The 19633-nt window shown below is 37.7% G+C and overlaps 1 protein-coding gene across 2 annotated transcripts in view; it reads right to left on the bottom strand.

The window, feature by feature from the left end:
* Positions 1–19633, bottom strand: part of LOC150091231 (adenylate cyclase type 1-like) — an 845725-nt gene that overhangs the window by 389279 nt on the left and 436813 nt on the right. For both annotated transcript variants that reach the window (XM_090374793.1, XM_090374796.1), the window contains exon 4: positions 12055–12166. In XM_090374793.1, the coding sequence (XP_090230919.1) occupies positions 12055–12166 (112 nt within the window). The remainder of the gene's footprint in view (positions 1–12054; positions 12167–19633) is intronic.

Genomic DNA, 19633 nt, shown 5'->3' with positions numbered 1-19633 from the left:
AGTGTGGAAAAGAATTCGACTCCCGTCTACACGGGAAGCAAAAAAAAAAAAAAAAAGTTTCTTCATCTAGCAGACAAACCCACGATAGAGAACATAATACATAATTTTTATGGTGCCTCCGTAGCCGGGTGGGTAGGAGCAGCAGTGCGTAGCACACGCTTCTTGATTAGACCGTGGTTCGAGTCCGTGACCTAAATACGGAGGATGCGGAAAGGCCATGGAATGACCACCGCATATCCCCGGAGAAATATGGCCTTAGTTGCTGATGCTCCTAAAAAAAAAAAAAAACCAAAACAAAAAAAAACTTTTATCAACCACAATGCAGTGATTCCTCATGGCCTTATATGCCTAGGCGCAAAAATCAATTACTCGATAAAACTACATTATGCTAATAAGAGATTATAGGTTTATCAGAAGACACGATGATTTAGTAATTTCAAATGCTGTGTTCGTGTAATTTCTTCTTTCCATTCTAATTTTTCATCGCTAGATTTTGGGATAAAAATGATTACTCGGGTGGCTTTCGAGTGTCCATTTTTCAGTTTCTTTCAATTTTAAAAATTTCGAGTCACTGTTGCTATACCGTAATTACTTGAATATCATTCCAATGTGTTATTAAATTCTTAGCTAGCCCTAAAGCGTCAATGATTCATCAAGTTTCACGCGGTTCACACACTTGTCTTGTGTTGGTCTCTAACCATCCCTCGCTCCTGTTAGATTTCTGCAGTTACTGAAGAAATCTAACAACAGAAGTTCCCTATTACTAATATGATAAATAATCATAAAATATCATGGAAAAGCCTTATAAAAAGTTTCTGTTATAGTTATTGTCTTCATAGCGAAAGGGCAATTAGGCAAAAAAGACAAAATTATGCGAAAGCTGCACAAGAATCGACAAAAAGTGATCGATTTTCTAGAGAGAGAGAGAGAGAGCGCGCGCGCACTGATTACAATATCTGGTGTGTGTACGTATGGTCGCACACCAATCACTTTTTAAACCACCTCTTAGCTCATTCTTCGCCCCCCCCCCACACACATACACTCCAGAGCATCGTCGACTGCGTCACTAGGTAAAGGGTGCATCAAGAAGGGCATACCATCGACATGCTATTTCTAGCAGTGTTCTCACATATGGGATAGCGAGAGTAGGTTATCGGGTAAGAGGTTCAGGAGCACAGCTGTTGAATGAGGAGCCCTCCAACCATCCATCATCATCAATGCGTCTTCTGGAGACGATTGGAGGTGTGGCATGATGATCACGAAGGCAAACGTGATCTTTGGGTTACAGCCTTCCAAAGAACTCGCAACGACAGCTGCCGATGAAAAATGAGACATTTTTGCTTTTTCTTCAATCGGCCCCAGTCACACACGCCTTCATGCACGAATTGTTTTTGGGCCTGGAAAAGTTTTCTAACGTCTCGATACTTTCCCATATTTGATCCTATATTTTCATCTTGAATATTAACTGAAAAACCATTTCAGGTTTACAAATCTGAAATAATTGTGCTTCTTGTGAATTTTGGCGAGTCGACTATTCAGACAGTCGTGCGCCACTCATATGTAAAATTTTCAGCGAATATTATTTATTTATTTATTTATTAAATCTGTTTATTGCTCTGCCAAAGAGCCACCCCCTGGACAGCTAGAAGCTAGGGGGGTGATATTACACACAGAGGTTAAGACAGGGACATGTGCCTGGCGGTTACATGGGGCCCATGTATGCCTAACCCGACAGGTACAGAACTTAGTGTTTATTATTTTACATAATTAACAGAATTAAAGGATATTATTTTCTCTAAATTGCTATAAATTACATAAGCATGAGGGAAATATACAAAATATTATGTTTATACAAGTGTACACTTTGCACGTTGTATTGACCCAAAAATCCGGAAATAACTCGAGTCCTACTCCCTCTGCTGTGATCGGCTAGCTACAACTTCAATTTAAGAAGGATTGAAGAATTTTTCCAGTTTCCCATGGGAGATTCGAACCATGACCTCTCCAAATGAGAGAGGTTGGTTGGTTGCTGTTTTATTGCGCATTAGCAACCAAACGAGAGAGACAGAATGAGGAGAAATCATTAAAATGTCACTGAGGTCTCGACTATAGATGAGCAATTTACCTGAGCTCTACTTACATAAAATTCTTTAAATATGATTAAAAAAAAAAACAAAACGTCGAAAGCTTCAGGCAGGGTATTCATTGAACGTACATATACAGTGTTTTTTTTATCTTTCCCCCAATGCTTTTTTTTTCTTTCCCCCCAATGCTCCACCAATGCTTTATTTAAAATGTTACACTCTCCCTCACCCTTTAATGCTACGTCTTTGGCAGATCACTTTTAGAAATATTTATCCAAAATTTGGATTAATATTGTTTAACTGCTAAGTATCATGCATTTAAAGCAATAAAGATTCCTTTATACCTTCACTCACCGCACACACTCCTTTCAACGCAGTTAAATATGAAATCAATTTTTAATATAAAAGGATATTGAGTGTTTTCATTTAAGTAAAGCTACTTATAGCAATATCCTCTTGAATATAAATATTACGCTATTCAGAAAAGCAAGTTCATACACGCAAACGTTAAAAATACGAAGGTTTCAGAAGAGTAGCGGAAACAAAGTAATAACAGAAAAATTCAATTTATTATCAAGTTTCTTTTAGCCTTTCTTAGTTTTTTCTTATAGCCGCCATAACAGTGAAATTAGCAGAGTTGTTAGTATTGATATCTGCAAGAGACCGGGCTACCGCATGTGATATGATCTGTCTGTTTTCAGAATGCCAGCCCCTGAGAGGTTCTTTGACTTTGTGGAATTAATCTTGAACCGAAACAACTAGGATACGAACCAAGCAATGCGAGGGCAATTCTGATCTGTGAAGATCATGTAATATCATATGACGGCCTGCAGAGAGCACTACTACAGCCGAGTTGCAAGATGAGAAGGTGCATAAGTACACGTGCTTTGAGTGACCGTGGTTCGAGCCCGCGTAATTATTAAATGCGGTGGTTTCTTGTATTATCTTTATCTTGTGAACTCCTCTCACTGTGTAGTCCTCCCGGACTATAAACAGAAAATTTATTTATTTATTACTTCTCATTCTTCCAACATCGACTGACTGCGACCTGAACTACGTCAAAAGCAGAGACATTCCTTAGCCACTTCCTCAACAGACCTGCACGATGCCATGAGACGGTATCTGTCAAGCAACTTCTGAACCGCTGGAATTGCAAAGATGGGGTATCCACAATACTCCCCTACCACAAGCCTCTGCAAAATCGACACGTTCAACCTTCTTCGGACAGACATTATGCCATTCAACAATTCTTATATACAGCAATAGATTCTTGAAGATATCGATAACATCCATTATGCAAATACAATTTTTCGTTACAAGGATACGAGAAAAATCTCTTATACAGATGGGTAGTGATTGCACAGGGTGTTTAAATTAAAATGCCCCGGATTTATCTCTCTTATTTTTACTTTTAGGATCTTTGATGTTAAAATTGGCCTAAATATTGCTGTTTAAATTTTAGGATTTCATCAACTGCTTACTTTTTTATAGGAAAGTTGTTCTCCCTCCTCAGTTTAATCCAAAACGTCATCAGTGCTTCTGAAACGAATGTAAATATATTTTATTTGCAACACACACCGCGATTGTATGTGATGCTCATTCTTCAGTATACGCGTTTGCTATGAAGAAAGCTGGCTGTAAGGGAGCACTTGTGTCGATTGTCCTCAGAATACAAACGTTATAAGTAAAGTGACCAGACGTCCCGGATTTCAGTCCTTTTTCCCGCATTGCACACTATCCCGGATTGGACATGTAGCCTCCATACTTAATGGGAAATATTACGTTTGCCGGGAACAAATGGTACAAGGGAAAGAGGAAAGAGTTTTTTCGGTAGTAAATAAATGGTGTACGTCGACAAAAACACAACTGATCGTAGAAACGCTGAAAGCAATACTACAAGTTAAGTACAATTTTGCTAATTGCTAATTCTTGTTAAGAAATTTGCGAAGAAATAGCAAATAATGAAAAATTATTAAGAAAAATTCACTTAGCCGAAAAATGTATTTAATTTCTCTTGTTTTTATTGTTAAAAGAAGTATGTATTTTTATTATTGGTATTATTTCACAGAAAAAACCTAACCGTCTTTCACTAAACGAAAATGAAAGTGCATTGAAGACATGACCCCTCTAACAAGTGTTTTCCCCCCTTCTAATTATAACTATTTTTCTTAGTTCATGTCCTTCACGCAATCTTCTGTTTGTCACGTAGCATAACACGAGGGGTGACGTATACTGAATTTCAGGCTTTCTGCAAAAATAAATAAATAAATAAATAAATAAAAAAAAATATATATATATATATATTTTTTTTTTTAATAAGTGTGATTTTTTAATAAATTTAGTTCAAAGAAGTACTATGTATGTATTTAATTTATATTTTGCAAGGACATATTTTTACTGTTTCTAGGGGAGTTGTAAAATCCCCCGCCCCAGTTGTCCCGCATTGGAATCTAAGGATCTGGTCACTTTAGTTATGAGGTTACACCCCCCCCCCCCCCAAATAAAATCGGTTTATGTTCGTTTCAGAAAAACACCAATGATGTTTTAAGATTAAACCTAGGACGGAAAAAAAAATTGCCAATGAGGAACAAAGCAGCAAAATTTATTTTGGAAAATCGTAAAATATGAATGGTAAAAGTTAACTCAATTTTAACATCAAATTCCAAAATTCTGGCCCGAATACAACAAAAAAGGTCTAGATGACAAACAGCCTAAACTTAAGCTTAAAATATAGACCCCATGCCTTTTTAAATGAAACGCCCTATATAAAACTAGTCAATAATTAGGTGTTAATGAATTGTACTTTCCTGTTAATAACCGGCCACCGCTACTTTCCTTCAACCCTCCTATTAGCCATAATGAAACGCTTATACAAGCACTCGTTTAGCCAATTCCAGTAATATCATTATAAAATGGATTCTCTCTCTCACACACACACGCAAATACACGATAATTGGGGTGTGGTGTAGTGTGAGATGATACCATGGGAATATATACACACACGTGTGTATTCCCTTGGTAGACATATAAATATTACCATGATATTTGGAATGATAAAGATTTATATAAATTTTATAACGTCAGGGTTGAATTTCTGAACAGGCGCATAATACGCGAGCTGGCGATGCTGTCAAAGGGAAGGAATGATCATTGTTATTATTTTTTAGTGATGTTTACAACACTGATTTGATGGAGTGAGTACGCTACTACGAAATTGAAGTATTTTCTCACTACTGTCGAATTCTGAAAGGTTAATTAAGAAAGTTTCAAGTTAAAAAAAATATATATAAATTAGGGTTACTTTTGTGTTCAGAACATCAGCATTTTGGGCCACTTTTTTTACGCCAATAAATTGGGGAAGAAATTCTTTATACGAATGGTAAAATCGTAATTTGTTTAAACAGAATGAATTATAATATGCGGTAACTGTAAGTATAATTAAAATACTATATACTGAATTATATCTATCATAATAAATAAATGTATGCGCATTATACACTGGTGTTCAAAAAGAAAGAGCATCACCCCTTAAAATTGTGATTGTCGTCTGAATAACGTAAGTATATGGCAATATTTCTTACAGACTGCATCAGATAAGATTGACACGCGTAGGTGATAATGTATTATTGCATCAGCTGTTACTTTCAGCTATATAAGCACGCTCTACAAGAGTTGCAGTCATTCCTTGCTTGTGTCAGGATGGCGAGTTACGTGCAGTTGACACCACGAAAAAAAAGAGTGCTATTGTTACTTTACGTGAGGAAGGATGTTCTTCCCGTCATATTGCTTACAGAGTGTCGTGTAATCAGTCGGCAGTGAGTAGATTTCTTTCCAAACTCAAGAATACTCGTTCTGCTGATAGGAAAAAAGGAACCGGACGCAAACGAGTCTCTACGCCAAAACAGGACCGCGTTTTGAAGCGCTTATGCCTTAAAAACCATAAAGCTTTTTCGTCTGAGCTGAAAGGAGAATGGGAAGAACATACAGGAGTGGTATAAGTGCAGTAACAGTCAAAAGACGCCTCTTCAAAAATGGCTGTAGCCCGTCGTCAAAAGGAGCCCCTCCTCACACAAAAAATAATGAAAAAAGGCCCGATTAATTTGGTGTAAGGAGCATGTCAAATGGATCCTGGAGCAGTGGAAGTTAGTTATTTTCTCGGATGAGAAGAAATTCAACCTGCATGGCTCTGATGGGAGTCAAACGATTCGCCATAGACGTGGTGAGTAATACCATCCAGACTGTATGGACAGTGAAATTCTCTACCAGCCAAATGATATGGGGTGCATTTCGTATCGCGTATAGGTCACCTGGAGTTTATAAAAGGTTCCGTAAATGCCAATGGATACCTGGTTATATTGGAAGGCAAATTGCTGCCCAACCTTAGAGACCATTTCAACCTGCCAAATAACTGCATCTTTCAGGGGCGCCTCCGTAGCCAGGTGGGCAGGAGCAGCAGTGCGTAGCACACGCTTCTTGATTAGACCGGGCTTCGAGCCCGTGACCACCAAATACGGAGGAGGCGGAAAGGTCAGGGAATGACCACCCCATATCCCTGGAGCAATATGGCCCTAATTGCTAATGCTTCCAAATAACAAATAAGCATCTTTCAGGACGACTCTGCTCCTTGTCATCGGGCGAAAAGTGTAAGTAGGCACTTCTGTAGTTACTTTAGCTTCATTTCTGCATTAGAGGTTCGACAGAAATGTGTTTACATTTGCTACAGGCGTAAAAATGATTGGAAGAACGGTCCATTACAACTCTTAGCTGGCCAGGAAACAGCCCGGACCTGAATCTTATTGAGAACTGTTGGCATCGTGTGGAATCTGCAGTTGCCAGAAAGAAACCAAAGACCCTTCATGAACTTCAGGAAGCCACAATTCGTGTTTGGAACCACGAACTATCAGTTGATTATCTTCAGAAAATGATCTTGTCAATGCCCCGACGGTATGCTGCTGGCAAGAGGCATTCAACTAAATATTAGAGTGCGCCTGGTGAACTTTTCATTTTGTTTTCCATTTAAAATGATAAACTGAAACAAACTGAGGGCTTCTGATAATATTTCATAATTGTCGTGTTTACCAAATATAATTGTGCCTCCGTAGCCAGGTGGGAAGGAACAGCAGTGCGTAGCACATGCTTATTGATTAGACCGGGGTTCAAGCCCGTCACCCCCAAATACGGAGGATGCGGAAAGGTCAAGGGAATGACCACCGCATATCACGGAGCAATATGGCCTTAGTTGCTAATGCTCCTGAAAACCAAATAACAAACAAAACTGTTGTATAAAGGTTGCAAATGCTCATTTTGGAATATTTTGAAAGCACCTGTCAAGTATTACTTAGCTTTGCCTTAACTATTAATAAATATATTTATTTTTGTGATGCTAATCATTAATGTAACATAACATCGCAAAAAAGGGTTAGAAATGTGAAATACCTATTTGATGCACTTTCTTTGAACACCAGTGCACAAAACCAATGTGAATGACCCTAGCCCAATAAGCTTAAAAAAACAAAACAGATTCCATCTTAACAAGTCCAAACACGTGAATCTTGTAACCATAATTTTCAATTTAAATTTGTCTCCTTAAGTGTGCTGTTGGAGATAGTTTTTAAAGGCATTTTCAATCAGGGATGTTGTCAGCTGGGTAACCCCCCCCCCACTGATATTGGTGTGTGTGATCAGAGATAATTTGCATGTTGTGCAGGCTGAAAAAACATGAATAACAGTGGGGGGGGGGGGGGGGGGGGAAGAAGAAAAACGATTTCCCAGGGCCTGAGATCGGCCTTGTTCAAATATTTGTGTTCCGTCAATTTTCGGATATTTGCATTATTAAGATTAGTTATTAGGAAGCTTTTCATAAAACTCATGCACTTTTGATCAACAAGTTATCAAATAAATCTGTAAAAATATCTAAACATTAAATTATTTTTTTTTTTTTTTTTTTTTTTTTTGTCCTCGCCTTTCCCATTATATATATATATATGGGGTCAGCGTTTTTTTTTTTTTTTTTTTATTGTTTTGGCATGAAATTTTTATGGCCGGATGCCCTTCCTGACGCCCTCACCCTCTATCCGGGTTGGGGATATGCGGTGGTCATTCCCTAACCTTCTGCATCCTCCGTATTTGGTGGTCACGGGCTCGAACCCCGGTCTAATCAAGAAGCGTGTGTTACGCACTACTGCTCCTGCCCACCTGGCTACGGAGGCACCTATTAATTTTTTTTTTTTAATTTTTTTAAAAAATTTACTTAAATATTTATTTGTTTCTGCTCGGGAAAAGTGATTGAAACACCACTACAATTGAAGAAAAGAAGACTACCATCTCTTGTTTGCTGAAATGAAACCCATACCGCTGTTCAAAATAGATTTTACAAAGCATACCAAAATCTCCTTCATGTAGGATTTCCATATTGAACTGTACGAGAAAACAAAAGAAACCGGCTCAGTAAACAATAAGTCAAGATAGGGAAGGCCAATCATAAGCGCGGAGCGAGTTCAAGTTGTTAATGAAATGTATTTACCAAGACGGTAGTTATGATAAACTATGTGCAAATAAAAATTTAATGTTTAAACTTTAAAATTGCAGTTTAAATATTTTATTACTTGTATTTCTCAAAAGTCAACTTTAAATTTAGTCAAAAGTTATTAACTTTTAATGTAAGCAATGGCTTTATGGATACCCTGCATTAATTAATCAACGTCTCCGATCCATCTTTCGGAATATCTAATAGAAGATCCACAATTAAAAAAAAATATAATTTTAAATTATGATAATGTTTTAAAAAATAAAGAGATGACTATTCCATAATCATACCAGAAGTCCTTGATTGATATTCTCATTTAAGCAGTGCAATTCGAAAAATGTCGAATAGTAAAGTGAAAGTTCTTCAGATGCGCATGCTTAATTTAATTGCCACTATTTCCTGTGGCGCACTATGGCCCTAGTTGCCGATGCGCCTAAGAAATCTCTAAATCAACCAACCAACTATTTCCTGAGATATCCATCTACACAAAACACATTTGGTTCCAGATAAATCAATCGATTTATCTGGAACCAAATTTATATGGAACACACACACACATTTATATGTGTGTGTGTGTGTGTATGTTTTTTTTTTTTTTTTTTCCTGTTCAGAAGCACGCTGCTGAACAGGAAACAAATTTATAGCGCTGTACTCTCGATATGCAGACACCCAATTCACATCAGAAACATCAAACAAGATTTGAGCATTTTTTGTTGTTGTTATTTGGTTTTTTAGGAGCATTAGCAACTAAGGCCATATTGCTCCGGGGATGTGCGGTGGTCATTCCCTGACCTTTCCGCGTCCTCCGTATTTGGTGGTGACGGGCTCGAACCCCGGTCTAATCAAGAAGCGTGTGCTACACACTGGTGCTCCTTCCCACCTGGCTACGGAGGCGCCTTGAGCATTTTTTCTATTCACACTATGTATTAATACCTCAATTTATAATTCTTGAAAAATCTCTAAAGTGATATTTTATTTAATTTAATTTATAGGCACACTGTTACTGAAGAGACTCTTCGTGTGAGTGGGTGTGTATGCGCTGAATTTTATCTCTACAGTATCTTCTTTCCCCCCCTGCTCTGCACAAAACTCAATCTAGAAGAAATAAGATTTTTAATGTACGCAAATAAATGCACATATTTGCAGAAGGTCCGTGACAAGACTAGAACAGTTGTGAGAGATAAATTATCTCAAATGCTTTGCATATTCTTGGATATTGCTTAAATACCGCTACGGAAAAACATAACTAGAATGTACCTGCATTAAATGTTGCAAAAAAGAATATATGCAAATCTGCTCGTATAGAGTATATCCAAATCTATAACTTATTATTACTACTACTAATAAAAAATGATATTTTAGGTCGCATTTAAAGAAAAGAGTGGAAGAAAGTTTCCTCAAGAGAATATTAAAAGTTAATGCTTAAAATCAAATAAAAAAAATTAATTGTAGGGATTTCAACATTTTGTCGAGCCACATTTCAAATTCAAAATACGAGCCAGCAGATAATTAAGAAAACAGAAATTAACACTCACTATAAACAATATTTTATTCAATAATTCATATAATTATAACATTCTTGAACTATTTAAAAGTTCCATCTTATATCCCAGGACTGTTATCCAAAAGAGTCAAGTGGGTAACAACAGAGAGACCACACAGATATGTGTGGTCACACCTGTGAATATATCGTCTACACAAGAAGGTGCATCATGTCAAAAGTGCCCCAGCCATGTCCTATCTCTTCGCAATCCAAAGTTATACTGCCCAAATGCCGGACGGCGTCGCCATTTTCAGTGTTCACGCGCAAGTGCTACCCCCCCTGCACACCCCCACTACCCACCATTTTAGATACGGACATAAACCCTCTATCCAACAAAATTCAAATCATTAGATTATCATTTATAGTTTACGAGATATAAGCGCGACAAATCTTGCCATTTTTTTGGTCGCTAGTGTTTTCGAGAGACCCCCCCCCCCCCCATACCGGACCGAATTCAAAAAAGGCAACGAACAAACTAAACTAACTAAAAAAAAAGTTACATATTCCATGGCCGCAGCGCTTAGTGTAAATAAACAAACAAAATGAAAATTTATATTTCGACCAGCTCAATCGAAAAGTAAACCAAACGCAAATATGCAAAATAACCTCCAACACTGAATCATATGAACAGAATTAACGTAAGAATTAAACTGCTCACCACGTACAGTCTCTCTCTCTCTCTCGAAACAGGTGCAATTTCGTCATAGTAGCCATTGCGCAAAAAAAAAAAAAAAATCCACTCTAACAACAACAAACGGTTCATCGTGATGATGATTCCGATATTTGGACAAGAAGATCAAACTTTCTTATTCAAAACTTCTCTATCCTTCTGGTTGCAGTAGAGGGATAACAAACAAAACCTTCTACTGTCAGATTGACATATTTCGACACATTCTAATTTTCAAAAGTAAATTTTTATTTGGCTCACCATATTTTAATCATAATGGTTCAGATAACCTGAAAAGAGAATGAGAGGAAGATTTCATTCTATTTTAATGTTAATCTGAATTATTCTGAGTGGACAGCATTATATGACATTGAGGGTAGGAAGATGAAGTCATCCCATTATATATCCTCCTATACAGTTTCATTCCTATCTCTGAAAAGTGTAACAGCTGCTCTCCAGTTAGCTTGCAAGTTGTATTCTTATGTAATATGTGACCTTAAATTGGGGGGAAAAAAGTCAGACTCTATATGGCAATTCTCATTTCTGTAATTTTCTGTTACATCCTTTCCATATATCAAAATACGAGCTCACGTGATCACTTTCGGCTTGATATTAATCCATATAGAAAATTCAATATTTGTAAAACAATTTTAAGGCATCTTGTTTCTGTTATTAATAATTTTCAAAATTTATCCCATCCCCTTATTAACATGGCCTGAAGATAGGATCAGGTAGTAAATAACAATCTTCATAAAGATCGCTCCTTGCAAGTGAATGTTTAGTAAATGTAATGTACTAGATGTAAAGGATTTGCATCTCCAGGATATAGCAAATAAATTTAACTCTCATCGTTAAACACGCTATCAAGTCTCCCTTTTAATTTGGTTTTATTTTTCAGTAATGTCTATCCAATCACATTGCCTTCTCACAACTTTTAATCTTTATATGGGTTTTCGTTTGTGTTTTTTATTTCTTTCTCATTTGCTTATTTTTATTACGGGTTTTATTTTCATTATTTTTTTTCCAAGTCCAATTTTTATCTACTGTTTAGGAATATTTCATCCAAAAGATTTTTTTCCCATAAGGTAGGTAAGGTGAGATTTTTAAGAATGTCTACGCCCCCAAAGTCTTACATTACATATTTTTTCACTACATCGAGCTATATGCTAATCTTATTGTTAATCCTCATAATAGCTCGCTCCTCACCAAAAAACATAAAGGAAAAAATACTCACACTTGAAAGTTGGTCAAATCTCCCAAAGAGTTCATTGAGTAGTCTCACCAACTCCTGAGCTGTACACTGAGAAGCCAAAACAGTAAATCCAACTATGTCGGCGAAGAGAATGCTAGGGAGGAAAAATACGGTTAAAACTGGAATAAAATAGGGTCTCTTACATATTATCTGAAGACTAATTGCTTATATTTATATTGATTATATTTGGAATGAATGCGAGATTTATTCAATGAATTAAATTTCATTATCACCATAACTGGCTAGTTTTTAGATTGTAATGTGACTGAAACGAAAATATTAAAATGTTATGTGTAATTGAACAGTACAATTCATTTATATGCTGCTTGAAATCTGAATTACCTATTATATTCAATCTCAAGTATTACTTTTTTTTCCCCCTTTTAACAGACGAATATTTTGAGGAAGATGTTAATTTACTGTTACTGGTTGTTCTTGTAAAAAAAAAATTCCTTTGGGTACAAATTTGAAACATAGACGATTGGGCTACTGGACAACATGAATATGACTGTTTACAAATGTTGAATCGAAATGAGATTATGCAATTTTTTTTCAAGAAAACACGAGGAATGTGAAAAATGCAACCGATATGTATAAGGAAAACTTAAAAACATTTAAGTCTGGGTCTATCGCTCTACTACAAAGGGTACTAGGAAAGTTTTGCAATACAGCTTTGTTTATTTAATTTTTTCAAAGTAATTTCCTCTACATTCAATACACCTCTCCATCCTCCGAAACCAATCTTTAAACCAGTTCTGCCAAGTTTCATTAGGGAGTAAAGCACACTCGTTGTCCCAAGCCCGTAGAAGGTCCTCATCACTGGAAAACCGCCTCCCTTTTAGCTTCATTTTCACATGCGGGTACAGTGCAAAGTCGCAGGGAGCAAGGTCTGAACTGTAGGGAGGGTGCTCGAGAAGTTTCAGTCCTGTCGTGGTCAAATATTCGGTGCAGGCTTTGGCGCGGTGAGCTGGAGCATTTTCGTGATGGAGGTACCAGGTGTCCATTCTTGACTTTGGCCGCAGGTTCTTATTAGTATTAGTATTTATTAGTATTAGTAACGGCCGTATGGTGCAAGAAAGCCTATGGCTTATGCTGCACCAGCCAAAAAAAAATCCGAACAAAACAATGATAAAAACAAAAATTAAATAAATAAATAAATAATAATAATTAATAAATAAATAAAAATAATAAAATGAAATAAAAAATAAATAAAAAGGAAATTAATCCTATCATCCTATGCGCTTCCCTTACCCGAAAGTACTATCCAGATGACCTTTGAATTTCCCCAAACTGTCGGCCTCTACCACCCACGAAGGCAACTTATTCCAGTAATTTATAACTCGCTGGCTAAAGTAAAACTTCCTGCAGTCCAATCTAAACATTTCCCCCCGTAACTTGAATTTATAATTCTTCATAGATCCAATGACTTTAGGCAGGCATTGTTCAGTATACCACTTAGCTGTGACTGTCTTCTGCGTGTCCAAAACGACACGTTCCACAATTCCACTCGATTTGAAAAATACAGCTATCATTTTCTTCTTTACAGATCGGGATTTTCTGACAATTACGGGTGTGTCGTCATCATCAAAGACCCAAACTTTGTTTTGAGCCTTAGTCGGCAGATCGTAATAGTACAGCCAAGTCTCGTCACCTGTCACGATGTTGTTCACATACCGAGATTGTCCCTTATCAAACTTTTTTAACATCTCCCGGCACCAAGTCACACGTCGTGTCATCTGCTCTTCAGTCAGTTGATGCGGCACCCAGAGAGAACAAAGTTTCTTCACGTGCAAATGATCTTGCGGAATCGAACGAATTGCTGGTGCATTTAGGCCCAAAGTATCCTCTATCTGTTGGTAGGTCACTCGCCTGTTTTCGTCAAGCATTTTCCTCACAGCAGTAACGTTTTCCTCCGTAACTGACGTTCGTGGCCTTCCCGGCCTCTCAGAATCCTCCAGAGTGAAATTTCCCCTTTGGAATTCTCTATACCACCTGAATATCGTTGTACGATGTGGACAATCATCATCTAGTGCAAGAGTCGTTTCTTCTAAGCACTGGTCTATGGTTAAACCACGCACGAAATTATACCGCAAAACTGTCCTTATCTCATTTCGTGACCACGATGCCATCGCAAGCACTTTACACTCTCACTACTAATGAATAACTGAGCCCATCGACTTGGCGCGGCGGCTACTATGCACGTATGAACATGTCTCAACATGCAGCAACAAGCAGCTTCCTGTGATTCATTGTTGCGTCATATTGCAAAACTTTCCTAGTACCCTTTGTAGTAAAAACAGTGGTTACAATTACGGTTGCTCACATACCGCTCTGGGAAGACAGCCTGCTGTCGAATCTCATCAATGACACAAGGAATTTTTTTTTTTTTTTTTTTTTTTCATAACGTGGCTGAGTTAGTTTGTCTCAGGTGGGAGTTTCACGGTTTTTCCCCTCCGATTTGACAAATACAGGGTGATTCAGAAGGAATAGTAAATATTTTGGGAGATTATAGTATCGATTATTCTAAGTAAAAAGTTCATATAAACATGTGTCCAATTCTCAATGGATACGGAGAGACAACTGTTTGAAACTGGCGCACACAAAGCCATTATGAAAAATATTAAAGAACGATAAATGACTTATTGTTTATTGACCTTGTATTTATCGACTGTATTTTGTATTTATTGTATTTATTGACTGTATTTTGTATTTATTCATTGTTGTATTTATTGACTTTTTGAATGATATAAAACAAGTAATTGACAAATTTTTTTACGGTTCACAATAAATGTTCGAAAATCCCACAGCTAACCTCATGCACTTTGCAACTCTTGTGGTAACATGGCGTGTTGTTCTTCTGAGATCATCTTGGCGTTCCTTTATGAGGGCCGCAGTCGTTTCTTGTATTCACATTTTCTTTGTATACTGTGCTTTTCAACCATCCCCACAAACAAAAATCTAACGGAGTGAGGTCTGGAGACCTCAGTGGCCAATGAACAGGACCACTGTGGCCGATCCATCGATTAAATATTGTATCACTAGACGGGTATAATGTGCAGACGCTCCGTCATGCTGAAAGTACATACAAATCCTTGTAGCCAAGGGAACATCCTCCAATAGTACTGGAAGTTCGTTTTGCAGAAATTCTAGGTAAATGGGCCTTGTTTTTTTTTTTTTTTTTTTGATTTGGTAGTTGTTGGCGCATCGGCTTCTGTGGCCATATTGCACCTCCAAAGGTTTTTGCAGTACAGTGATCCAAGCCCGAGGCGAGAATCGAACCCGCGACCTTTGGGTTGCCGGGCAGGTACTTTACCCACTCGGCTAGCCCGGTCGGCTAAATGGGCCTTGTAAGACGATTTTGTAGCACAGCAGGCCCAATCAACTGATTGTCGATTATACCGCACTACACGTTTACAGAGAAGCGATGTTCAAAATTCTTTTCTACTGTGGCATGTGGATTTTGGTCTGACCACCTATGAGAGTTACAAGTGTCGTTGATACAGTGAAAGTTCCAATTCAAAGACGAAATTCCAATCGCTAGGTGGGTCACCTATTTGAAGGTGTTGCACCCGTAATGCTCGTAATGCTCAAGTAATGTTCGCCATACTCTTATATGTGGAACACCGATACACATAAGAATTTCTTTGTGTGCGAATAACCGACTGAAGAATTTGTTCTATTTCATCCACATTTTGTTCATTTGCACGTTCAGAAGAAATATGAGTGCTGAGAACTGTACCAGTCTCACGCAGTTTGGTGTAAACGCTCTTGAATCCGGTATTCTACGATTAGGAAACCGTCGACGGTATTCTCTATAAGCAACGGTAGCACTTCCACCACAAAAATCGTAGACAAACACCATATCGGCATATTCAGCAAGTCTGAAGATGTTCTTAACACTTCTAACACCAAACAGTGTCAGGTTATAACTGCTTCTGGGTCACATCTGATTCAAGGAGCTGTGCGCACCAGTTTCAAACAGCTGCTATATCTCCGTATCCTTTGAGAATTTTCTTTGATAAATATTTTACTCAAAATAATCGATACTATAACCTCCCAAAATATTTACTAGTCCTCCTGAATCACCCTGTATACTCAAAAAATTGACATTAACCTTGTTACTGGAAAATTTTAAACTACTTCTTGCTGATGTAGCCGAGTGGTCAGGGGCGAGAGTGGGTGCAATAGCACGCGCTCTTTGAGTGGACAGGGGTTCAAACCCGTGACTGATAAATACGATTAATATTTGCGTTGATGATTTATTGTAAACTCCACTGACCTGGTGGTGGTGCCGGAGCATAAACAAGAACATATGGAGTTTTCTTTATTTTATTTTTTTTTTAAATAAGAGTAACTACATTTACAGTTACCGTACTAACTCCCAACATTTATTAGCATACACACTCAAATTAAACATATGAGAAAAAAAATTCCGGTAAGTTGATGATTATTTTATTTAGTCAGTAAATTCCCTTCAAGGAAATCAATCAGGGAAAACAATTTGGTTATTCTTAACCAAAACCACAGACCAAACTAGACTCAAGTGAAGCGGTAAAAAACACTGTCCTCGCTAAGCTGCAACCCCATATGGCAGCAAAGTTAAATCGTTACGAACGATCAGAACAAAGGGAGTAATTATAGAAGCGGCTACTCCCGAGGATGCCAAGGCAATTATGGATCACCCCGAGGTCCATAACTTGTGGCTTACTGTGGAACCCCCAAAGCCAGCGGCCCCTCCACAATCACCTTTGACGTTGAAAACACCATGCCTACAGGAGATCTCTTATACAATGTATATATAAAAAACCTACAACAATACTTGACAATGGAGGAAATGAAGCAGGAATTTCAATAGAACCACACTAATAACAGATCAACGTCACTGTGCCATCTTGTCTTAAATCGTCCCCGTATATGAATTATACTAAGAAATAAATAGAGGATTTATATCGGGTGGACTAGCCACCGTTTTAAAGAACTCTTTTTCATTAACTAGGTATTTGTGATAAGTGTCACAAATTTTGGCACACGTCGCATGTATGGAATGCCAAAGCAAAAACGCACAATCCAAGTATGCCGGTAAGGCATTGGAACACAATCATTCTATAAGGGATCCATGGTGTCCACCCAACAACGCGCCGTACGGCAATACAGGTTGAAAATAAATTGCGAATAATCTAAAAACCAGCACTCACAATTATGTAGCACCAAAATTCTTTCAGTTAAACACCAAAAAAAGCAGGTGCCGTTCAAGAGTGAGTCAAATTTAAAATGGAAGAGGAGCACATAGATGTTCTTGCTATCCAGGAACCCAAATTGTGGGGAGCAGGGTTAGGGGTACCCCCTGTCCTACAAGGTGATAGATGCCTCCAATGAATGACTGCTGACCACCTGGGCAACAGTCATAGTCAGAAACGTAGCCCTGTTACTAAAGTTAGCTATATGTACACCCCTGTGCTTCATCTACCAAAATTACCAGCCAACTTGGTTGGTTAATTTCTTGTCATCTTCCCTATATTGTAGGCTGTGGGGGGATTAGCACCAAGCACTGATTATCTCCAGACTGCACTAGATATACCTGGTCAGAGAATCTTGGCCTCTTTGGATGCTAACTGGAGATCCATACTCTGGCACAGCCGCACAGATGATGAAGCATGGCCATTATGTGCTGACACACACAATGGCCGCCAATTGGAAGCTTTTCTTGTCACAACTAGTTTTGTAGTTTTTAACCGCCAGCGTAACTTGTCAACATTCAGCAGCACTCTGTGGGAGAGCAACATAGATGTTACCATAGCCACTAGTGCTATAGCTCAATAATTTTCTAGCTGGCGTGTCCAAGGAGCTTGGACTACGCCAGACTATCGAGCGATCACCTCTAGCTTGTACATACAGCTTGGCTAAGTAGTAAATTATCACGATATTAAAACATTTAAGGAGCAACTTGGGATCATCTTATAGAGATAACTCAGAAATACCCATCTGATGGGGAAGGGGGTCCCACCGGAGGCTCTCAGCAACCAGCCTCCCACTGAGTATGCTGAGAAGATAACAGGCAATTACGCTTCACAAGAATCAGCAAAGCGTATGCCCCCCCCCCATGAAGACCGGTGGGGGAGGAATTTTCCATACATTTTTTTTATAAATATTACAGAAAGCAAACTATATCAAATAATAATAACATTATTATATCAGAACAGAGAGCCAACATAAGTTATTATTATGTTTCTAGTAAGGTGGCTAGTGGTTGAAAGGTCATTTAATAAATTAAAAATAATAAAAGATCAGGAAAAAAATAGTAAGGGCAAATAAGATTAAATGATCTCGTATACTACCTATCGAACACAATACAGCCGTCAAAATGGATCTTAAAGAACTAATTGGCGATTTTTAATACATAATACAAGTAAGATATGTGCTCAGATTAGATATGTGTTAAATCCAAAGTAACTAAGGCTATGAGGCATCAGTATATTGTGCCTGTAATTCGTTCGGTTTGCTGCACGAAAAATCAGAGTTTTCAGCAGAAAAAACAATGCAACTCTCACCTGAGATCGATTAACTCAGCCACTCTGTGAAAAAGCTCATAAAATTTCCTCACACCACTGGCAGGATTCCAACACCTTTTCTACCCAGTGTGAAAAGACAAGGATTATAATCACTGTGCTACTGTGGGGACGATGACCTCTAGTAAGATAGTCTATATATCCATGCACGTGTGGTGTAAAATTCCGTAAATGATAGTTCATTGATTTAATGGGCTGATATTGATTTAATCTAATAAGCATTATATCTCAGATTCATAATGAATAAAATAATCGCTAATTTAAGCATAAAATATTTAGTAGCAAGTAACTACTTGTTACACCCTTCAATATACAAAGGTTGTTCAAATAAGATCAGCAAAAATTCAATGAAAGTTGCATTTCCCAAACAGCAAGGAAAAACCATGCATGTAAATTTTCAATGATACCCAATTCCCCCATTACGTTTGAGACATTTCCTAGAGCGCTGCGTTAATGTCTAATTCTTTCCTCGGGAGAAGTTTTGTTTGGTGTTAAGGACATTGTGCACCGCGATACTAGTCTCTTTATCTTTGGGAAGCGATGCCTGCTTAATGGCGTCTTTCAGTGGCCAAAAAGGTGATGATCATATTGAGCTCAATTTGGTCAACATAAGAGATGGGGCAGTACCTTCAATTTGATCTACTGTACAGTATTTGATTCGATGTAAAACTGGCGGTGTGAAGAGTGGCGTTATCATGCTGTCGGCAAACCAGCATTCAGTTTGCTGATTCAGCATTCAGTTTTGTTTGTCGATTTTCATATATCATTTAATTTTGTTAATTGGTAAAGACGTAAGGTAATAAAAAGTGTAAATTTGTGATTTGTATCTTCATTTTTATAGCCTATAGATAATATTCCTCCGATTTTCGCTTATTAGAATGGCCGTTTGATTGAATCAAAATTGAATTCACGAACATGATCATAATAACTGATGCTTACTGTAATTATTTTATGGCACAAGCATAAAAAAAATAATAATAAATAAATGCTCGCTG

This window comes from Mastigoproctus giganteus, chromosome 1, assembly GCF_048544385.1.
Source record: "Mastigoproctus giganteus isolate SK-2022 chromosome 1, ASM4854438v1, whole genome shotgun sequence".
Classification (NCBI taxonomy): domain Eukaryota; kingdom Metazoa; phylum Arthropoda; class Arachnida; order Uropygi; family Thelyphonidae; genus Mastigoproctus; species Mastigoproctus giganteus.
Note: the sequence above shows the minus strand (reverse complement) of the source record. Positions and strands in the feature narration are given on the sequence as shown.